At 40.8% G+C, this 21,135-nt stretch overlaps 1 protein-coding gene across 4 annotated transcripts in view; it reads left to right on the forward strand.

Moving 5' to 3' along the window:
• St7 (suppression of tumorigenicity 7) overlaps nucleotides 1-21,135 on the forward strand; it is a 234,044-nt gene that overhangs the window by 136,001 nt on the left and 76,908 nt on the right. For 3 of the 4 annotated variants that reach the window (XM_041675555.1, XM_041675558.1, XM_041675557.1), the window contains exons 4-9: nucleotides 3,035-3,089; nucleotides 8,741-8,856; nucleotides 10,772-10,847; nucleotides 13,003-13,071; nucleotides 14,895-15,049; nucleotides 17,227-17,324. In XM_041675555.1, the coding sequence (XP_041531489.1) occupies nucleotides 3,035-3,089; nucleotides 8,741-8,856; nucleotides 10,772-10,847; nucleotides 13,003-13,071; nucleotides 14,895-15,049; nucleotides 17,227-17,324 (569 nt within the window). The remainder of the gene's footprint in view (nucleotides 1-3,034; nucleotides 3,090-8,740; nucleotides 8,857-10,771; nucleotides 10,848-13,002; nucleotides 13,072-14,894; nucleotides 15,050-17,226; nucleotides 17,325-21,135) is intronic. The other variant, XM_041675556.1, reaches the window with a different exon arrangement.

Below are 21,135 nucleotides of genomic sequence, written 5' to 3' on the forward strand. Positions count from 1 at the left end.
GGGGAGTTTCCTCCATCCTCGTTCCCTCTTCTCGGATGGCTATAGCTTGTGTCAGTTGACACAAAACCAGCCAGCACAGTGACTGGGTCTAAGCTACAAAGTAATGATGGTGGTGAAGGGCTTCGAAAACATGCAGAGCTTGCTTTAGAAATCCTTACTGCATTAAGGTTATGTTCTTTGTGCCCCACATAGAAACTTAATGGCAGCTGGGTCCTTTCCCTAGAGCTTTGGCGGTCTTGCATCCATGCTGAGGGCACAGCATTTCCATCAGCAGCCGTGCATGGAGACTGTCCTGTGGACACTGAAGATGAAGGCACAAGTGTGTGCTTGTCTTAGAGACAGATGGATAGTCGACGCTTGATGCTGCGAACAGGCGCTTAGTGAAGGCGACTTTCAGTGCTTCCCAGTGGCGCAGAAATGGTGGAAGATCACGAAGAATGGAACATTCTTTTTTGAAGGAAAAATTGAAATATGGTCTGCAATAAGTTTATTCCTCAAGAGTACACATAAGAAAAGAACATATGTTTACGCTGTCTTACCCCATGGAGGTTCACTTCTCTGAAATCTTCATATTTGGCATTTATACCCTTTCTATGATACACTAAGTCACGTCAGGCGATCGATATTTATGGGGTGTGCTCTCTGGAGTGATGCCATGCTAAAAGAATTTTCTACATGAAAGATTATGGAATAGAAGAACAAAGATGAAATTTATGTAGCTGTGATGTCACTTAAGGCAAAAATTAGATGTGTGCATACAGATGACCTTTATATTGCTTATATTTCTTAAGGAAAAACAACCCTGCCCTGCGCAAAGCTGCTTTGTACGCCTTGGTCGCCTTTCCCCACTTTACGTCTTCCACAGCTACTTGCATCTTGAGTTCTAAGTTTTAGAACGTTTGCAGCACCCCCTGCTGGCAATGTTATGGAAATTCCTAAATAAAGTGTCGTTTAGGCACTGACTGTTTAAAGTACACAGTATTTCTTTTTGGAGTTATTTTTCCTTAGAAATATTTTAAGTTCCAACTGATGTAATAGAGGCAACATTTAATTGGAGATAATTTTCAGTTTAATTTGCCAGTTGGATTTTGAATAGTATTTTCCCCCAGGCACAGTAATAATGTACTTGGAGAAAAACATTGGCCAAACTTTTTAAAAAATTTAATCTTCCCAATCAAATTAAATAGGAGAACTATCTTTTCAAATATTCCTGTTTTATTGTAAATATTTCTAACATGTACTTCCTTGTACTACAAGTTTATTGTAGCCTAACTATAAACCTTGCACGGTTTGGGAAGTGTCAAGAGGAGCATTCTGAACCTCAGTGGTTTAACTGGGGAGCAGTGGTGACATTCTGAGAGTTACTCCAGCCCTAGGATAGTAACCACGATCGTTTGGATGACCGTGGTGTTTCAAGCCAAGATCTGCAACCACAGTGTTCATGACCCTTCTAATAGATCTTGTTTGGACAGCAAATAATTAACTAAAAGAAACATGATTTCCTAGTTTGTGTCATATGAAGTGATGACTATCAAATTTCAGTTACTTAACAGAATCCAGAGACATTGCATTAAATGACAAATTAAGCTGACAAAATTTTAGGGCCATTCTAAACGTTGCATAAATTTAAAATGAGATATTGTCTTAATTTGAAGACAAATTTATCTCTTTTAAATGGAAACACACATCCCAGTATAAGAACATGCTTGCTGCCGGGCGGTGGTGGCACACGCCTTTAATCCCAGCACTCGGGAGGCAGAGGCAGGCGGATCTCTGTGAGTTCGAGGCCAGCCTGGTCTACAAGAGCTAGTTCCAGGACAGGAACCAAAAAGCTACGGAGAAACCCTGTCTCGAAAAAATAAAAAAAAAAAAAAGAACATGCTTGCTTTACTAGTTCAGCCGTGCTGTACTGTGAGCATGCAGAGGATCACAGCGTGCCTTCTACTTTATTGCATACAGAGGACTATAGTACTACTTCATATGTTTTCTGCACCCAGAGTTAAATGATGCCTACTAGGTGGAAGGACAGAGGGGTGGAGGGATGGAAGTTGGATGGATAGGCCTACTGCAGAATCCCAGCGAATCATCATCTGGCCTTTAATAGCTCTTGGATTTCTGCCATCGTTTGAGTGTACATATCATTGGGTGTGTTCCTTGGGTACTGATGTTTTGGGTTTGGTTAAGTGGGTTTTATTTTCTAATAAAACTTTGTTTATCCAAAGGGATCTAGTATTATAAATCATTAGAAAGTATTGATCAATAGGATGTTTGCAACCAATTGTAGCTTATTAATCACATGCTTAATAGAACACAGTCTTAAAGCTATTAATGCACTGCCCAAGGTAAAAGCCACATGGTCCTAAGTTTCTGTGCTCCCCGTATTAAAAAAAATGTATAATCTTAGTAGTAATTAACATTATGACATTAATGGGATAACACACACACACACACACACACACACACACACATAATCAGCATAAGTAGGTCCTCAAACAGTTTATTTTCATAGAACTTCTTTCTGTAATTGTGGTAACTTTATTAATTTTCATATTCCTTCCTGGGAAGACAATATCAATCTAGCAAATTATCTCCAAATAAAAACTAGCATAGTCCTTAATTGGCTGAGTCTAGGGTTCTCCGTGTTATGTAGAGCTGGATTCCAGAGTGCTGGAAATAGAGTCTCATCTCCACATGTACCCTTCCCTATGTTTTTGGAGATCAATTCACAAAACCCACTAGCTCTCTTAGAGTAAGCACATGAAGTCACGCAGTAGCTGACACAGGCATGTGCTGTGGTTTGAGAAAACAAGGAAACTGGGGCCCAGAGATTAGGTGATGTGTCTGTCCCAGGGCCTGCTTGGCCTCCATTACCTGATTAACCTCAGGGGTTGCCTTTGGTTTTTCAGTTTCCTATATAAAGGATAGAGAATAACATTATCTTATCAAATGGTCCGGAAGGGTGTTTTACTGAATTAATTAGCTCCTCATGTCACTGGACTTACGTGTAACGTTTTTCATATTCTCTTTGTTACAGAGTGCAAAGTGTGGCGAAATCCACTAAATTTGTTTAGGGGTGCTGAATACAATCGGTGAGTCTTTTGTCAGCTCAGGAAACGAGTGAGTGAGTGGCTGAGGGAGCAAAAATAGCAAGCGCCATTGCTGGTTCACTTAGGGGTCACGTACTAGAGTGTTTTACTCTCTTCCCCTCCCTCCTTCCCGCCTTCCTCTCGCCTCCCTTTATCCTCCCTACACCTCCTCCTTTTCCATCTCCTCTCTTCTTTATTCCTCCTACTTCTTTTTTCTTGCTTGCTTTTTTTTTTTTAAATTTATTTATTAGTTATGTATACAGTTAGCCAGAAGAGGGCACCAGACCTCATTACAGATGGTTGTGAGCCACCATGTGGTTGCTGGGAATTGAACTCAGGACCTTTGGAAGAGCAGGCAATGCTCTTAACCGTTGAGCCATCTCTCCAGCCCTCTTGCTTGCTTTTGCTTGAGACAGGGTTTCAGAGTCCAGACCTTGCTGTTTGGCATCCTAAACTCCTGATCTTTTTGCCTCATGAGTGAGAGCTGGGATTGTAGGCATGTATCGCCATGTCCAGCAGCTTCTGTTTTCTGATACTATCTTAAAGCATTTTTGTTTTTCTGTTTTAAAGGTATTTTAACATTCTAGTTGAGAATAATATACAAATAAGTTGTATTTTTTTCTATTGCACCTATTCTTTGAAAAAAATTAAGTGTGTTTATATGTGTATGTGTATGTATATGGTGCATGTAATGCTCATAGACAAACTTGTGGGAGGGTTCTAGATATTGAACTTGAGATTTTAGGCTAGCTGCAGCTCCCAAATTCTGAAGGTTCCCTAAAAGTTGATTATATTGGTTCCAGACACGTTATATTTATTGCAACTTAATTGAGTGAATTAATTAGGCAAATTAGGAATTTCATAGTTTGGGAAAAATATCTGTTTGTAATATTAATTAGAGAAGTTTTCATTATCAAAGACTACTGAAATGTTAAGACAAAAATATATGAGAAAATTTGTATTTATTTGTGCTATTAATTCCTGAAGGAAGATTTTTTTTAAAATTTTGGTCTTTATTTATGCTTATAAAATATTTAAGGTTTTCTTTTCTTTTGCTTTCTTTTTTTCTTTTGTGAGTTTCGGATTGCATATCGTTCAGACTAACCTTCAGCTTACTAGGTAGTCACAGATGATCTCGAACTCCTGTTCCCCCCTGGCTCCAGCTCCCAGATACTGAGATGGCCTGTATGTGCCATCGAGCTTGACAACCCTTTTTTTTTTTTGTACCACATTTTTTTTCTTACAGTTGCTTTTATTCAACGTATGTGTGCACAAATCTGCATGCTATGGGATGCATGTAGAAAAAGAGGACAGCTTTTGAGACTTGATTCTTTCCTTCCACGATGTGGGACCTGGAGAGAGAACTCAGGTTATCTGGCTTGGCTGCCAGTTCCTTTACCCACTAAACCACCTCTCCGACTCTAGCTTTGTCGTTTTTACAGCTTTCAGTTAATAGTGTGTACATGCCATGGGTGTTGTCTTCTTTACTGTTCTATGCCGTGAAGAGACACCATGACCAAGAAGAAAGCATTTAATTGGGGGCTTGAGTGCGGTGTTAAGGGGGTCGTCCATGATCATCAGGGTAGGAAGCAGACAGGTATGGAGCTGGAGCAGTCGTCAGGAAGATTTACATTCTGGTCCACAGACAGAAGACAAAGATAGTGGGTGTGCTGTGGGCTTTTGAAACCTCAAAGTGCACCCCTAGTGACACACTTCATCAAACAAAGCCACCCCCATTCCAACAAGATCATATCCCCTAAACCTTCCCAAACAGTCATCCCCTCCTGACCCCCGCACCCCCCCCCCCACAAACACACACACACACACACACACACACTGAGGACCAAACATTCAAATACCTAAGCCTATGGCTCCTTTCTCATTCAAATCCTCACACACGGGGAAGTCAGAAGGTCAGAGCTTCCTTTCTCAGTTCTAAGAATCAAACCGAGGGCGTCAGGTTTCACAGCAAGTGCTCATCCCTGCTGAGCCATCTTGTTAGCCCCCAGCATTGTTTGAGATACACTCCCATTGAACTCTGCTGTCCTCATTAGGCAACTGAGGGTGATCTTTAACTTCTCTCTTACTGCATCCACCGCCTGAATCTTGGGATTACAAGTGTGTGCTACCCCCAGCTTTTCCAGTACTAAGGAGTCATGCCCCAGAACTTCTTTTTTTTTTTTTGCCAGTATTATTTTTAATTAATTATTTATTAAAGATTTCTGCCTCCTCCCCACCATTGCCTCCCATTTCCCTTCCGCTCCCCCGGTCAAGTCCCCTCCCTCATCAGCCCAAAGTGCAATCAGGGTTCCCTGCCCTGTGGGAAGTCCAAGGACCGCCCACCTCCATCCAGGTCTAGTAAGGTGAGCATCCAAACTGCCTAGGCTCCCACAAAGCCAGTACATGCAGTAGGATCAAAACCCAGTGCCATTGTTCTTGAGTTCTCAGTAGTCCTCATTGTCCGCTATGTTCAGTGAGTCCGGTTTTATCCCAGGCTTTTTCAGACCCCGGGCCAGCTGGTCTTGGTGAGTTCCCAATAGAACATCCCCATTGTCTCAGTGTGTGGGTGCACCCCTCGTGGTCCTGAGTTCCTTGCTCGTGCTCTCTCTCCATCTGCTCCTGATTTGGACCTTGAGATTTCTGTCCGGTGCTCCAATGTGGGTCTCAGTCTCCTTTCATCACCTGATGAAGGTTAATATTCAAGAGGATGCCTATATGTTTTTCTTTGGGTTCTCCTTCTTATTTAGCTTCTCTAGGATCACGAATTACAGGCTCAATGTCCTTTATTTATGGCTAGAAACCAAATATGAGTGAGTACATCCCATGTTCCTCTTTTTGGGTCTGGCTTACCTCACTCAGGATAGTGTTTTCTATTTCCGTCCATTTGTATGCAAAATTCAAGAAGTCATTGTTTTTTACTGCTGAGTAGTACTCTAATATGTATATATTCCATACTTTCTTCATCCATTCTTCCATTGAAGGGCATCTAGGTTGTTTCCAGGTTCTGGCTATTACAAACAATGCTGCTATGAACATAGTTGAGCATATACTTTTGTCATATGATAGGGCATCTCTTGGATATAATCCCAAGAGTGGTATTGCTGGGTCCAGGGGTAGGTTGATCCCGAATTTCCTGAGAAACCGCCACACTGCTTTCCAAAGTGGTTGCACAAGTTTGCATTCCCACCAGCAATGGATGAGTGCACCCCTTTCTCTACAACCTCTCCAGCAAAGGCTATCCTTGGTGTTTTTTATTTTAGCCATTCTGACAGGTGTAAGATGGTATCTTAAAGTTGTTTTGATTTGCATTTCTCTGATCGCTAAGGAAGTTGAGCATGATCTTAAGTGTCTTTTGACCATTTGAACTTCTTCTGTTGAGAATTCTCTGTTCATCTCAGTGCCCCATTTTATAATTGGGTTGATTAGCCTTTTACGGTCTAGTTTCTTGAGTTCTTTATATATTTTGGAGATCAGACCTTTGTCAGTTGCGGGGTTGGTGAAGATCTTCTCCCAGTCAGTGGGTTGCCTTTTTGTCTTAGTGACAGTGCCTTTTGCTTTACAGAGCTTCTCAGTCTCAGGAGGTCCCATTTATTCAATGATGCCCTTAGTGTCTTTGCTGCTGGGGTTATACGTAGGAAGTGGTCTCCTGTGCCCATGTGCTGTAGAGTACTTCCCACTTTCTCTTCTGTCAGGTTCAGTGTGTTCGGACTGATATTGAGGTCTTTAATCCATCTGGACTTGAGTTTTGTGCATGGTGATAGATATGGATCTATTTTCATTCTTCTACACTACAGATTGACATCCAGTTTTGCCAGCACAATTTGTTGAAGATGCCCTCTTTTTTCCATTGTATACTTTTAGCTCCTTTATCGAAAATCAGGTGTGCATAGGTTTGTGGGTTAAAGTCAGGGTCTTCTATTCAATTCCATTGGTTGACTTTTCTGTTTTTATGCCAATACCAAGCTGTTTTCAATGCTGTAGCTCTGTAATAGAGTTTGAAGTCAGGGATGGTAATGCCTCCAGACGATCCTTTATTATTTTAACACCTTCCTTATTTTAATGTTGTTGTGTTGTCTTTTTTGCTTATTTGTTTTTATGGTGATTTTGGAGAAATTGGGAGGGAGAGCAATAGACATAATTTTAAAACAGAGAATGGTTGCCTTTAGTGGTTTTTGTATATTTGCTCGTTTTATTTATTTATTTATTTTAAATCTTTTTTTTATTGAGAAAATGAGAAAAAAAAAACAAGTTTCCACCTCCTCCCAGCCTCCCATTTCCCTTCCCCTCCTCCCACCCTTCTCCCCCTCTTCCCACCCTTCTCCCCCTCCCCCCACTCCTTTCTCCCTCCCTCTCCAGTCCAAAGAGCAGTCAGGGTTCCCTGCCCTGTGGTAAGTCCTAGGTCCTCCCCCCTCCGTCCATATCTAGGAAGGTGAATATCCAAACTGGCTAGGCTCCCACAAAGCCAGCACATTAAGTAGGATCAAAACCCCTTGCCATTGTCCTTGGCGTCTCATCAGCTCTCATTGTTCGCCATGTTCAGAGAGTCCAGTTTTATCCCATGCTTTTTCAGTCACAGTCCAGCTGGCCTTGGTGAGCTCCCAATAGATCAGCTCCACTGTCTCAGTGGGTGGGTGCACCCCTCGTTGTCCCGACTTCTTTGCTCATGTTCTCCCTCCTTCTGCTCCTCATTAGGACCTTGGGAGCTCAGTCCAGTGCTCCAGTGTGGATCTCTGTCTCTATCTCCATCCATCACCAGATGAAGGTTCTATGATGATATGCAAGATATTCGTCAGTATTGCTCTAGGATAGGGTCATTTCAGGTTCCCTATCCCCAGCTGCCCAAGGAATTAACTGGGGACCTCGGCTTGGGCACCTGGGAGCCACTCTAGGTTCAAGTCTCTTGCCAACCCTAAGGTGGCTCCCTTAACTAAGTCGTTTTATTTATTTATTTAGCCAATAATAAATCCTGGGTTTTTTGTTTTCCATATAAAGTTGATTATTGTCTTCTCTAGCTCTGTGAAGAATTTTGATGGGACCTTGATGGGGATTGCATTGAATCTATAGATTGCTTTTGGTAGAATTGCCATTTTTACTATGTTGATCCTCCCAATCCAAGAGCAAGGGAGATCCTTCCATTTTCTGGTGTCCTCTTCAATTTCCTTCTTCAAAGACTTAAGTTTCTTGTCAAATAGATCTTCCCTTCCTTGGTCAGAGTTACCCCAAGATTTTTTATGCTATTTGTGTCTATCGTGAAAGGTGATGCTTCTCTGATTTCCCTCTCTGTGAAGGAAGATTTTTTTAAGATTTATTTTTATGTGTATGAGTGATTTGCCTGCATATACCTGTGTGCTGTGTGCATGCAATGCCAAGGGAGGCCAGAAGAGGGCAGTGGATCCCCTTGGAACTGGAGGTGCAGATAGTTGTTAGCTGTCGCATGGCTGCTGGAAATCCAACAGGAATACCATGAAGGAGCAGCCAGTGCTCCTAACCACTGATCCCCAAGCAGGATGACTTTTACAAATAAGTTTTGGTGTTCATGAGCAAAGTTATTTCAATACTCAGCACTGGTTTGCGTTTTGGTTGCTCTGCAGCTTCCTCTTTTGTAGGTCTTTCCTTTCTCAAAACTGTTTGACAATCGTATTTGCCCTTGACAGGTACACGTGGGTCACAGGACGCGAACCTCTGACGTACTATGACATGAATCTCTCTGCCCAGGATCACCAGACATTCTTTACTTGTGATTCAGACCATCTCCGTCCCGCAGATGCAAGTATGGAAAGTCCTAGGGATACATCAGGGTTGGGAAGCTTCTTAGCTCATTCCAGATCACGGCTCTGCTTCTGAAATAACCGCTCTACAGCTAGGTTTGGTGGCACACATCTGTAACCTTAAACACTCAGCAGGCTGAGGTTGACATGAATTTGGACTGCATAGTAAGGTCCAGGTCAGCCTGGGCTGTGTAAAAGGAATAATGAGGGGTGGGGAGATAAACTCAGTGGGCAAAGCTCTTGCCTTGTAAGCATGAGGACCTGAAGGAAACAAAATCCGGATGTGGTAGCATATGCTCTGGGGAGGTGGGAACATGTGGATTCCTGGGGCTAACTGGGCAGTCAGCTGAAACCATGTGATGAAATCCAGGCCAAATTAGAGAACCTGTCTCAAAAAAAAAAAAAAAAAAAAAAAAAAGGGAAAAGAAGAAGAAAGGGGGATGAAGGATTGACACCTGAGGTTATTGTTTAGGCACACACATACCTCTCTCTCCAATAAATAAAATAGTAAATTGAAGAATATAACCCTTATATTGAATTTATTCACAATGATTATCAGTATAGGAATGAGGCTTATTATTATCTAGAACATGATTTTAAAACACTAAAGTTATCTTTGTGTATCTTGAAGGCCTACCTCTCACATGACAGGAGTTTAACTCATGGTGAGGTGGAATGAGGGGTCCCTTGATCACATTCTAACTGGAAGCTGGGATCACTGGCTGTAAGCGAGCAGGCTAGTTTCCTTACTTAATAGATTGGTTTACAAGCACTGGAAGGGCATGTGGCTTTGCCTGTAGGGGTGCATTTGTGTTTTCTACCTCAGAGAAGACTTTAACATGCATTTCACGTTCATTACTTTCCTACTGGTAAGTTTTGAGTTATTAAATGGTCCAAAGTAAATAGCTGAAAACTCCTGAATTAGTTAGGATTGCTGTCACTATAGTGAAACGCTGACTAAAAGCAACTTGGGAAAGAGTTTATTTACATATCCTGGATCAGAGCCCATTGAGGGAAACCAAGGCAGGAACTCAAACTGGGCCAGAACTTGGAGGCAGAGGCTGATGCAGAGGCCGTGAAGGAGTGCTGCTTACTGGTTTGTTCAGCCTACTTTCTTATAGAGCCAAGACCACCAGCCCAGGAATGGCGCCACCCACCATGAACTGGGCACTCCCTTGTCTGTACTAAGAAAATGTCCCACAGACTATCACAGCCTGTTTTATAGATGCATAGTCTCAACTGAAAGTCCCTTTTCGCAGATCATTCTAGATATGTGAAGTTGACAGAAAACCAGCCAGGACAACAGCTTTAAACAAAACAATTTCTACATACTTTTAAGAAACTAACTTATAAAATATGAGTTATCAAACCATATAAGAAAAATTTTTTTAAAGTCATTGCCAAGTGAAATCCTACAGCACTTTAACTTAGCTCACATCCTCCACACAGTTCCCACCTTCAAAGATCCAGGGTTTGTAGCAAATACATTGGAACATGTTGCATAGAAACTATGTATTGTGGAATGAGTAATAGCGTGAGAGAGTCACTTTCAGATGGTAGCAGGGACATTCAGGATGAGCTGACTATAAAATAACAATTTTGAAATACATAAAATATGCTTCCTAACAGCAAATGTTTATTGAAGTCAAAAGACATGGACTCTTCATTTTCTTGACTTTTTGGTATATGATATTTATATCTGTAATTTAATACTCACACAAAAAGTTTGTTATTGGCAACTGAAGAACAATAGAATAGTAATTCAGAATACTTGTGTGACTTTGGAGATATGGGCTGACTTTTTGGTAATAAAATGTTCTCTTACAAATAAAGCTGCCAGCCACTTATTGTCTTATATCTATCAACCCATTTATATGCACCAGCTGACTTGCACTGTTCCTTTTATTTTCTAACTAGTAATGCAAAAAGCTTGGAGAGAGAGGAACCCTCAAGCCAGGATTTCTGCAGCTCATGAAGCCTTGGAGATAAATGAGTAAGTAACAGCCTTGCTATTAAAATGACGTCATGTCTCATGCTGAATATTTTCAGTCACCATGGATGGGACACTTCTGCTAAGCTGTGCATTTGAACTGCAGGGCTATTTTTAAGGGCATTACTTTCTAAAATTTTGCTTCTATGAAGGATAGTCATGGCGAGGGCATGGAGGGTGGTTTGCAGGGGATTCGCTGCTTTAGAACAAGGTGTCTTTACTGTGACCCCAGATTAAACCCTTCAAGGGATGTACTTGGTGTATTGTGAGAACATAAGCTAAGTAGAGTTCTTGGCATATCTAGAACATTCTGACAGGGGTCTTTCTCTTTAGATGTAGAAGGCTCATCTGTGCATCCCTGTTTCTAGATGGAACCTCTGCTAGTAGGACAAACAGTGCCTACAAAATAGATAAATGGGATAAAAAACAGCATTAAAATGTTTGACTGTCAAGATGAAAGCAAGCAGAAGCCTTGTCCTTACTGCTGCAACTCTTCTATGGCTTATCAAGGAAGACTGGGAAATTTCTTCTGGAGATTTGAGAAAATAAGTTTCTTAATATCGGAGTCATTAAAAGTTAGGGTTGGCAGAAACCTTAAAGGTCAGTTAGCTCAACCACCCATCTGGTGTTTGAATCACCTCAGCAGGGTTCTTGCCAAGTGGTCATTGTTAAACTATTTTATGATTTTCTCGAGAAAGTTACAGAATCTTCTCCAGTGGTCACTAAGTTTCCAGTCCTGTCCCTGCAATGCTGGACCGGCATGGTTTCTGGCTCTGTTATGTGACATACCTTTTGCTTTCTTGTCATCTACAAGTTTAATACACCTGCCTTTTGTGTGTTATTCGTGTTTCTGAGAAAAGTATTGGGACTACAAAGCCCTGGGTCGTGGCATGTAGAAACTACCCTGCAGGCTCATGTCTTCATTAATCGCCTTCCTTTGGTATTATTCCATGAGTCACCAGCACCCTGCCACACTGTGATTCAGCCCGCATTTCTCCATTTTGATCTTAAGTCTGTCAGCTGTTTAGAGAGCTTTAATAGATATTGTAAGTCTATCAGGGAAAATGAAGCTAGCAACCTTGTGTTACTTACTCTTAGCCATTTAAGCTGACTTCTAGTGGTTTCTGCTTCGTTTATTTTATTTTTATTTTTTTTAATGTGCTTAGAGGCAATTTCTTTAATACTCATTGGAATTTCTTTCTGAATCACTGGTCTGTCATTTGGGAAGTCGCCTTCTCTCCTGGTGAAGGCTTCCCACATTTGTTGTCTCATCTTGTAGTCTCTATTCTTTGTGACCCCACAACCCTATAGAATGCAATTCCATGTCCTGCCTGCACGGCCAGTTGGCTTCTTAGAAGTTGCCCTTCCCAGAAGAGTAGTTTGTTTAGAATGTATTACTGATGTGCTGTCTTACATCTTTTTCTCCATTTTAGAGTTAATTTCTTCTCTCCTTTTTAATCTGACAGTCATTCTCATTGATAGAGAAGCCAGGAGCAAGATGGGAGTGAGGGATTTTCCCTTTGCCATTACTGTCCGCCACTATTAACCACACACCTTCCTTATTTTAATGTTGTCGTGTTGTCTTTTTTGCTTATTTGTTTTTGTGGTGATTTTGGAGAAATTGGGAGGGAGAGCAATAGACATAATTTTAAAACAGAGAATGGTTGCCTTTAGTGGTTTTTGTGTATTTGCTCGTTTTATTTATTTATTTAGCCAAGCCTTGCCAATTTGGAACTTTAGTTCTCCTGATGTTATTCTTATGAATCCATTCCACTTCTTGCAATCCATCACATGCCGTCTTTTGATCTTTTGTTTTGTTTGCATGTCCTTGAAGAATTGACCTGGGCTAGATCTCTGTCAAGCCACACTGTTTGCTTCACTGCTGCCCTCTGCCTTTCCTGGGAGGTTGTTTTTTTGTTTTGTTTTTTGTCATTATGATTACAATTGAATATTTGGAAGCTGTTTGAATATTTGGAATGTCCTCTTGAGTCATTTTTCATACTACATCTCGTGCCATTGAGTCCTGCCTCTTTCCTATGAGTTTTCCAAGTCTACCTCCACCTCTTTGATTACCCCGAACTCTGGAATGACGTAGTAACTCTCGCTGAATGTTCCTATCAGTTTTCATTTCACCAACTATGTTTTTCTTCTTGGTCAGAATTAGGTCCAGAGTTGAAGTTCCCCTAATTGCTTCCTCTACCATCTGGGAGATAAAATTGTTACCGAAGTAAGTCAAGAGCCTGTCAGGTACCCTACTTCTAACCAAACAAGACTTGTAGCAGATATCTGGATGGTTGTCACTCCATCACCACACTTCTTGCTTCTGTCTGTGTATTGTGTTGTGACAAAAAGCATCATCGACATCTTCCATCAAGCTGAGAGTCCTGTTCTGTGCCCCCAACCATTAGCAGTTCTATTGCTCTCTCCTTTTCTTCCACTCACTAGCTCTTAGCTCGTTTTTACCCAGAACTCATGAGGTTCCACAAAGACACGTTTCTTGGCTAGTACTGCTACTCTGCCTCTCCTCAGAATACTATTTGAAGGAAGAACACAAAAAGCCAGCAGCTAGCCCCAACTATTCATGAACTCCCAACCCCCCAGCTACCATCTTATAGCTAGTTTCTTTGATGTTGTGTCTACAGTTACTATTATCTCAACATTCAGTTTGTTACTTTAAACTCATATTAATATGTGGGCGTCTGAGGCCATCAGTATTTCCTCTGATGCCTACCCAAGTAGTTCTCTCAGTAAATCATGAGACAGTTTTTAGCATTGCTGTTGTTCTTCCCAAGTCATGGATTCTCCCCTCCATAGTAATTGCTTTTCTAGCTTTTATTCTAGCTGTTTTCTCCCTACCTTTTCATATTTAGCTAAATCTGCACGGATGGTTCTTACCTGAAATTAAAGGGATGGGATAAAGAATTTGTAAGTCTCCCATCTACCCCCAAGAATCAGATGGACCCAAACCTAGTATTATCTGTCAGTTCATACTTTCTCCCAGCTGGCTTTGCAGTTTTCACATAGTAACATTTAGTTTTAATTTCTATTTATTTCCTCTCTTGTGGTCTGATGGAGAAGAAATAGGGCAATGGCCACAGAGAACTCGACAAGGAGAGAGAAGGGATGAGTGCGGATCAACACCCCTGTTCTGGCCTCATCATCCCCTCAGACTCTCCAGTTCTCTGGCAGTGGGCTGTTCTCTGTATGATTTGAAGGTTTGCATCCTAAAAGCCTCCTGTGTTGCTGAGTTAACTGCATATCCCTTCTGGCTTCCTACCTCAGAAGATTGTTGGAAGGGTTAGATAAGGTGACGTTTAGTGCCGGGTATAGTGTTTACTGTACATACAGCGGCAAATGCTAGCTTGTTGTTGGAGGCAGGAGACTGGGCTCTTCTTAGGGACTGTGGCTGTGTCAGAGTTTGAGCTTTTCAGAAGCTACTTTTGCAGGTTCTTCTCATGATCTCTGACGCAGAAAAGCAGTGCTGCCGTGGGATTTCCAAGCACTGTTTCATTTTGTTTTTTCAGTCAGTAACTTGAGTTAATGAATTTTGCACTCTGAAGAAATTCTTGAACTGCAAATAATCTGTATGTAGTAAACAAAAGGAAGCTTATATGTCACTCTCCAAGTGTCGGAAGGAGACATTCACTGGTAGCTCTTATACTCAGCATCATTAGGTGACATTCTGTGAGCGTATCCTTGGTGCTGACGCTACACCGAGCACTTCCCAGACTGCATCTGTTGACCCTTCACAAAGACACCGAACAGACGCCATGTTATACACCAGGGAGGCAGAGTGATACCTTGCCCCAGTGACACATTAAGAAGGGGCCAAGTCATATATGAGCCCCTTGCTCCTAACACTTCGCATCCTACCTCTTAAGCTAAACTGTAGGTGTTCCTTTTGTACCATTACTGTGTCAACAGCTACAAACAGGTGCATGAAACCGTTGGTCATGCTGCATGTTTGGTGTAACTCCTTACCCTTCTGCATGAGCTCCCCAGTCTACTCAGTGGCCTTGGGTTTGTAATTTGTAATGTCTGAATGGACAGGTGTGCAACTGCTTATATTCTCTTGGCCGAAGAAGAAGCCACAACTATTGCTGAAGCAGAAAAACTCTTTAAGCAGGCCCTGAAGGCTGGAGATGGTTGCTATCGACGTTCTCAGCAGCTACAGCACCATGGCTCCCAGTATGAAGCTCAACACAGTAAGGTTTCCTCCAGGGTGATGCACTGGGGAATCGGAATGGTAAAATGTTAGCAAAACAAAGGTTCAGTCCAGCACTGAACTGGATTCTGTTAGACAAGGCACTTAGGGCACCGTTAACTTGGTTATCATTGTGTTCACATTCTTATTTGTGCCCCCAGAATTTCATTGCCATAAACAATCATCAATCACCTTTTAAGCGGTGTTTTGAGATTATAATTCCATCACCCCTGCTTCCCTTTCCTTCCTTCCTTCAGATCCTCCCAAGCAGCTCCCCCCCACAATAACTGTTAATGCCCATTTCTCCCCAGAATTCATACATAGTTCTTCTGCTTGGCAGCTGCTACTCCATCTCATAACTTTAAGTCCAACTTTTGTTGTTAGTATCATAAAATGTTTTCTTTTAAGTCTCACATTGCATGCGTAAAATCATGGTTGAAAAAGGAAACTTAGAATATAGCTTTTATTGGTTATAGTCTGTCAACATTTAGTTATTTAAAAATCATTAGTGTTGTCTAATTATTATTATTATTAGAGTTCCTAATTATTGATATTTTATGAAAATAATACATTTAAAGATAACTCCTTAAAGGCTGAGGCACTTTACTTCAGTACCCAACCTGAGAACCCATGATGCTTTCTGGGAACAGTATAGAAGTAGGACAAAGTAATTACTGGAGTCCCGGAGCGCCTGGGCTCATCTTGGTTGGTTATTTAAACAGAAATCCATGATCCTTTGGGAGAAAAGTGTTTTCACGGTCTGACAAAAATGTGAGTTGTTTCCTTTAGGTAGAATTTCTCTCACTTCATCTCTCTCTCCTTTAGTTTGGAAAGTAGGGGTATATGTGTCCCTCATATTTGATATTATATAATTAAATTTTAATATTAAACTTGGATTTGGTATAGGCCCTGACTGACGCAGTCTCTAGGTCTCAGGTGCCAGCAGTATCATTACATGATAGTCCACACGTGTGGGACATGTCCACACATGCTGTCGACACACACGCTTGGTTTATTCTGCAGTGAGTAGATATAGCAATAAGGTCTCCGATCATTATAAAAATATAACAGTGCATTTTGAAGATGTGCAGTAAATGTCTATTTTGAACTAAATGGGAGTTAATACATAAATTACACAACCTTTAATATAACATAAAACATTTTCTTTCTTTTCTTCTCTAAATTAAATCCTTTCAACCTGTTGCCTAAATCTATCCAAAAATATAATCACATCTTTAAAATAATTTGTAGGTACTTGGCAGTTTTTCAGCACACATCTTGTTCTCATTGTTTAAAACTTGAAATGTTCAGACTTTGGTCTCAACATCTTTTAATAGCTGAGTATCTACATGTACTTAATCCGTAACAGGTGTGTCATATTTTTCTCAAACACAGTAATTTTATTGAGGATTAAGCATATGCATGTTCTCACTGGTCTGAAAACACATCCAAAAATACATAATTAAATAAAAGATTAAGCTAAGAAGTCGCTAATATACCTTCTAAGGGCCGTTTTAGTGGCTATTGTTATAACTGTGTAGCTTGTCAGTGCTTTCTCTGACACTAGGGTAGTTTTTCATTTTGTGCATGCTCTATTGTCATATCTGGAATGTGTTATATTGCCATCTAAAACCAACTGCTTTGGGGACCTGGAGATGATTATGATGTCACTAGAGAAAGAATAATATGAACCAGGAGTTCAAGATGAGGCTTCTCCAGAGTTAATGTCAGGAACGGGAAAAAATAGTTCATCAGGATGCAGCCTGAGATTCACCTCTGCATCTTTACCAGAAGCACGCACACTTGTGGAACATGGGGTTCTTGCTTGTGAACTTCTTGCAATGTCAGTGTGTTCATTTTCTTAGGCCTGTGCGACAGGGATTTTATTTATTATCAAATATTCAACTAACTCAAAAGCACAGATTAGGTAAACAGTCATGATTTTGGCCTTTGGGCATCTAAATACTTTTGCTTTCCTCTGTATTAATTCTATTATTAACAAATTTAGTTCTCTGTGCTCTTGGCAGTAGGAAAGGCCAAAAGAGCAAACTGTCTTCCTTGAGGGATCTATTTAAGGGTAAGCAAATGGGCTTCTGCATTTTTCGTGCTGGTTAACTTAAAGCTCTTGGTTTTGGCTGATTTTTTTAATATGTTGATGTTTTATCTCTCCTTTCTCAGGACGAGACACCAATGTCTTGGTCTATATCAAGAGAAGGCTGGCAATGTGTGCCCGGAGACTTGGGCGGACCAGAGAAGCCGTGAAAATGATGAGAGATGTGAGTTTACATCGATGCTTAGGCATGGCAGCAATGCTCCTGACAGAACAGACCTTGAACACAGAACCAGGAATAACACAGGAGTCTCATGGGTGGCAAAACCAGGTCCCAACTGACAGGGCGAACAACCCGGGGCATTTTAATTTATTTCTGCCCTCTGTTTTTCTTTTCTGTAAGGTAATAAGGTTTTCACAATAACCTTGTATGAGTCCCGTAAGACTTAAATGAGATAATACACTCATTTACTATAGGGTGACTGGCATAATTTTAAGAATCTCAGTAGGTATCTTTTAGTCAACATTTGAGACTGTTGGAGGAAACCAATAATGAGATTAGCCATTTTAGTTTATTTGTTTATTTTTATATTTTTAAATCTTGTTTTAAGATATTTTAATGTCTAGTAATTTAATTATTTTTTATTATTTGAGGATTTCATATACACATATAGTATGTGTTTGATTGAATTCATTCCCTTTTCCCTCTGCCATGGTTCCTTCTCTGTCCACCCCCAATTTCATGAGACTTTGTGTCTACTCATTCCATGTTGGGGTTTTGTCTGGTTGGCTCTTGCACAGGTCTCAGGAATGACGCCACGATCTTTGTGAGCTCATACTCCCTGCTTCCCAGTTGTGTGTGCAGCACAGCACTTCACTGCGCTCATCCGCTCTGCTTGTGCTGAAGCCAGTCTTTCTGCCCGTCTTCTGCAGAAGGCTCGGAGATTTACTTTTTCAGTGTGTCGTTACTAGGAAATGAATTATGGGTCAAACTGTTATATTCAAATTTAGTGCAATTTCAATAACTTTCTCTAGATTCTTGAGAACCAGGGTCCTTTATTAGTTACAGTTTGCTGCAGTTAAGAGCACTGGCTGCTCTTCCAGAGGTCCTGAGTTCAATTCCCAGCCATATGGTGGCTCACAATCTGATGCCCTCTTCTGGTCAGCAGGCCTACTACATTCAAAGAGCCTGTTTACATTTAAAAAAATAAGAAGACAAAAGGTGTTGCGATTTGGTTTATTGGCAGAGCACACCCAGAGCATGGAGGAGTCCCTGGGTTCCAGTCCATGTGCTAAAACTGTAATAAGAAAAAATAAAATTTAAGGAAGAACAAAGACGAAAAGGAACATGTAGTGGTTTAAGGGACTTTGTCTCTATTTTTGGTTGTTGTCATTATTAGTAAAAATTGTTCTTCATAAAAAAGCTGACATCAGTTGTGAATTGTATCTATAATTTTCTTTTTAACAAAAATCTCAAAAATCCCTTGTCAACATTTCATTCATTACTTTTTATTTAACCATCCCCTCCCCCTCATTCTTCTACTGTATTCCTTAATTAGAATACACAACTAAGAGCCTTTGTAAGAGCACAAACCTAGGAACTGGATGACAGTGGCGGCGTCTTGCTCAGTTTTGAGCTCGTGGGCTGTGCATAGGGCTGCACATTCTTGGCTTGCCTCTGGACGGCTGCAGTTCCCACAAATTCCAGGCTCTCTCTGGAGGAGGGCGCATGGGTGGACAGTCCCAGACTGGAGGACGGGGAGAGGGGAGGAGGATTATGAAGGAAATGTGTGTTCATCCATGATGGAATTCTTTTAACAGGAAAGAGAATTAAAAAAAAAGAAAAAAACTATTATATCACATAAGAGCTAATTTTAAGACTGGGAGATTTGTTTGGAGACATGAATTGTTCTTAAAGCTTTTCAGCTTGCAGAAATTCCATTCCCTGATACAGCAAAGAAACACTGCCAGTCACTCTGGCTGTGTGGATTTGGGACCTTAACAACGGATGGCTGTTCCTTCCTCCATCTTAACCTGGTCTAGCCACATTCAGTCCTTATCTTCTTTCTTCTCTCCTCCTCCCCACTCTCACTTTCCCTCCACTTCCTCTCCCTCCCTTTCCTCTTTCTCCTCGTCTTCTTCTTACTTATTCTTAGCCTTAATTAACCTGGAGCAGACATAATACACAGGAATACATTTCATTGATCTTATTCTGTGCTTAAGCATTTCCATAGGAAAAGCAAGTTCTGGTTATTTTAATTTCATTTTTCCCTTGATCTTTCCTGCTTATTTTCCATGTACACATATAAAATTTCACATGCTTAAAATCAACATATCCATCCTGTATTTAGTGTGATTAGCTTTTAGTTTAACATTATTTTCTCTCTACAATTTGACTTATTGATCTAGCCCAAATATAGGTTTAAAGAGAAAGTCTGGGACACAGAGAGAGACACGGTGGCAAGCAGTCAAGAAGCCTGGCTGTGGACTCGTTTCTGCCTTTTCTGTGGTGTGGACTAAAGGCAGCTCCTCACTTTCTGCTGGGGCTTGTCACTTAGTCCTCTGTGAATAGGGACTAATGCTTCCTAACACTAGGGGAACTGCTTGGTGAAGAGAATTCAGTTACATAATATAACACACTTGGCATGAAATATGGATGCTTATAGTTTTCTTCATATTTTCCATTACTTAAGTTATACATATGCTTTTCTTGCCAGTTGTCCTGAAGGACATCTTGAGATAATTCCAATTTCATTTTTAAATTAAAATCTAAGTATTCATTTTTGAAAATTGCCATAATTCTGTTCATATATTCTGGGTAGAGCATAACATTTTATGCCTTCGCTATTGATTAGATTAGGGGAGCTGGCAGTCCTTTACCTCAATCTACGCGTCCATATATACCTACATAGTACATGCATATTTATATGCACACAGATGGGTGTGACTTTTGTATTACAAAATGACATTTCATTCTTAAAATACCAACACCCATTGCCTTTTTCTCTGACTTTATGGAGTGCCCGACAATATAGGCCCTGCTGTGGTGACCATATTCCTATGAGGACCAGTGCTAGGCTTAGGAGAGGTGTGTTTTCAAGGGCACTATTCCAAGTGTGGCTTCAGAAACTCCCTAAGTGCCCTCTATCCCACACTGAGGATACAGCCAGGCCTTGTAGCACAGGGTTGTTGGCCAGGCCTGACTAGCCTCACTCACTCAGTTGTGTGCCATTATTCTCTGAGGATTAACTCCTTTAATAGCAGAAACCATCTCACTATGCAGTATCCTCTGATAAGGCAGCATAGTGGGCTCCAGGCAGCCTCCTGAGAAAACATTCAGGCAGGAGGATCTATTTTCTCACCGAGACACAGCAATATCTTCTCCATATGCATGAGTTTTAAATTTTCCTTGAGCAGATTTCAAGTGAAAATTTTCAAGTGAAAATTGGTATGCCAGAGTTAGAACACCTTCCACACTGAAAGCAGAAACATTAGGAAAAGCTTTTCTGGAGAAACCCCAAGGAAGGGCAAACCTGCTGCACTGTCATTGAAAGAACATAAAAGAGAATTCTGGGAAAAGGGCTGAAGAGAATTTCTTTTATTTCTACAATTCAAGATTACACAACTGTTCAAATAAATACCAAACTTCATCAGTGAAATACTGATGAAGTAAATGTACATTTTACTCTCGGTTGTCAAGATTAATAGAATCTCTATTCTTAAAACAACCCATTAGCTATTGTGTACTCCAGGATTTTTGTTCATAAGAACACAAGCTCCTTTTCCATAGAGCTCTCTTACAACCAAGAGTACAGAGCTCCTTAGAGGAAAGGAGTGTTTCAGGAGTGTGCAGAGCTGAGGGGCTCATTGGCTGTTGAACTTGGCTGCAATGTGTTGATTATTCTGAACAGAGCTGCATTTTTCTGTCTTAAATTTAAGGAAGAGTCATTGTGTTTATTCATATCTTTAATACTTGGTATATGACATGGCTTTTTCTTTTGCCTTTTTTTTCCTTTTAATATCTATTATGCTTGTCT

Source organism: Microtus oregoni, unplaced genomic scaffold (assembly GCF_018167655.1).
Source record: "Microtus oregoni isolate MIOR12 unplaced genomic scaffold, Mior012 000026F_ref0000081, whole genome shotgun sequence".
NCBI classification, from domain to species: domain Eukaryota; kingdom Metazoa; phylum Chordata; class Mammalia; order Rodentia; family Cricetidae; genus Microtus; species Microtus oregoni.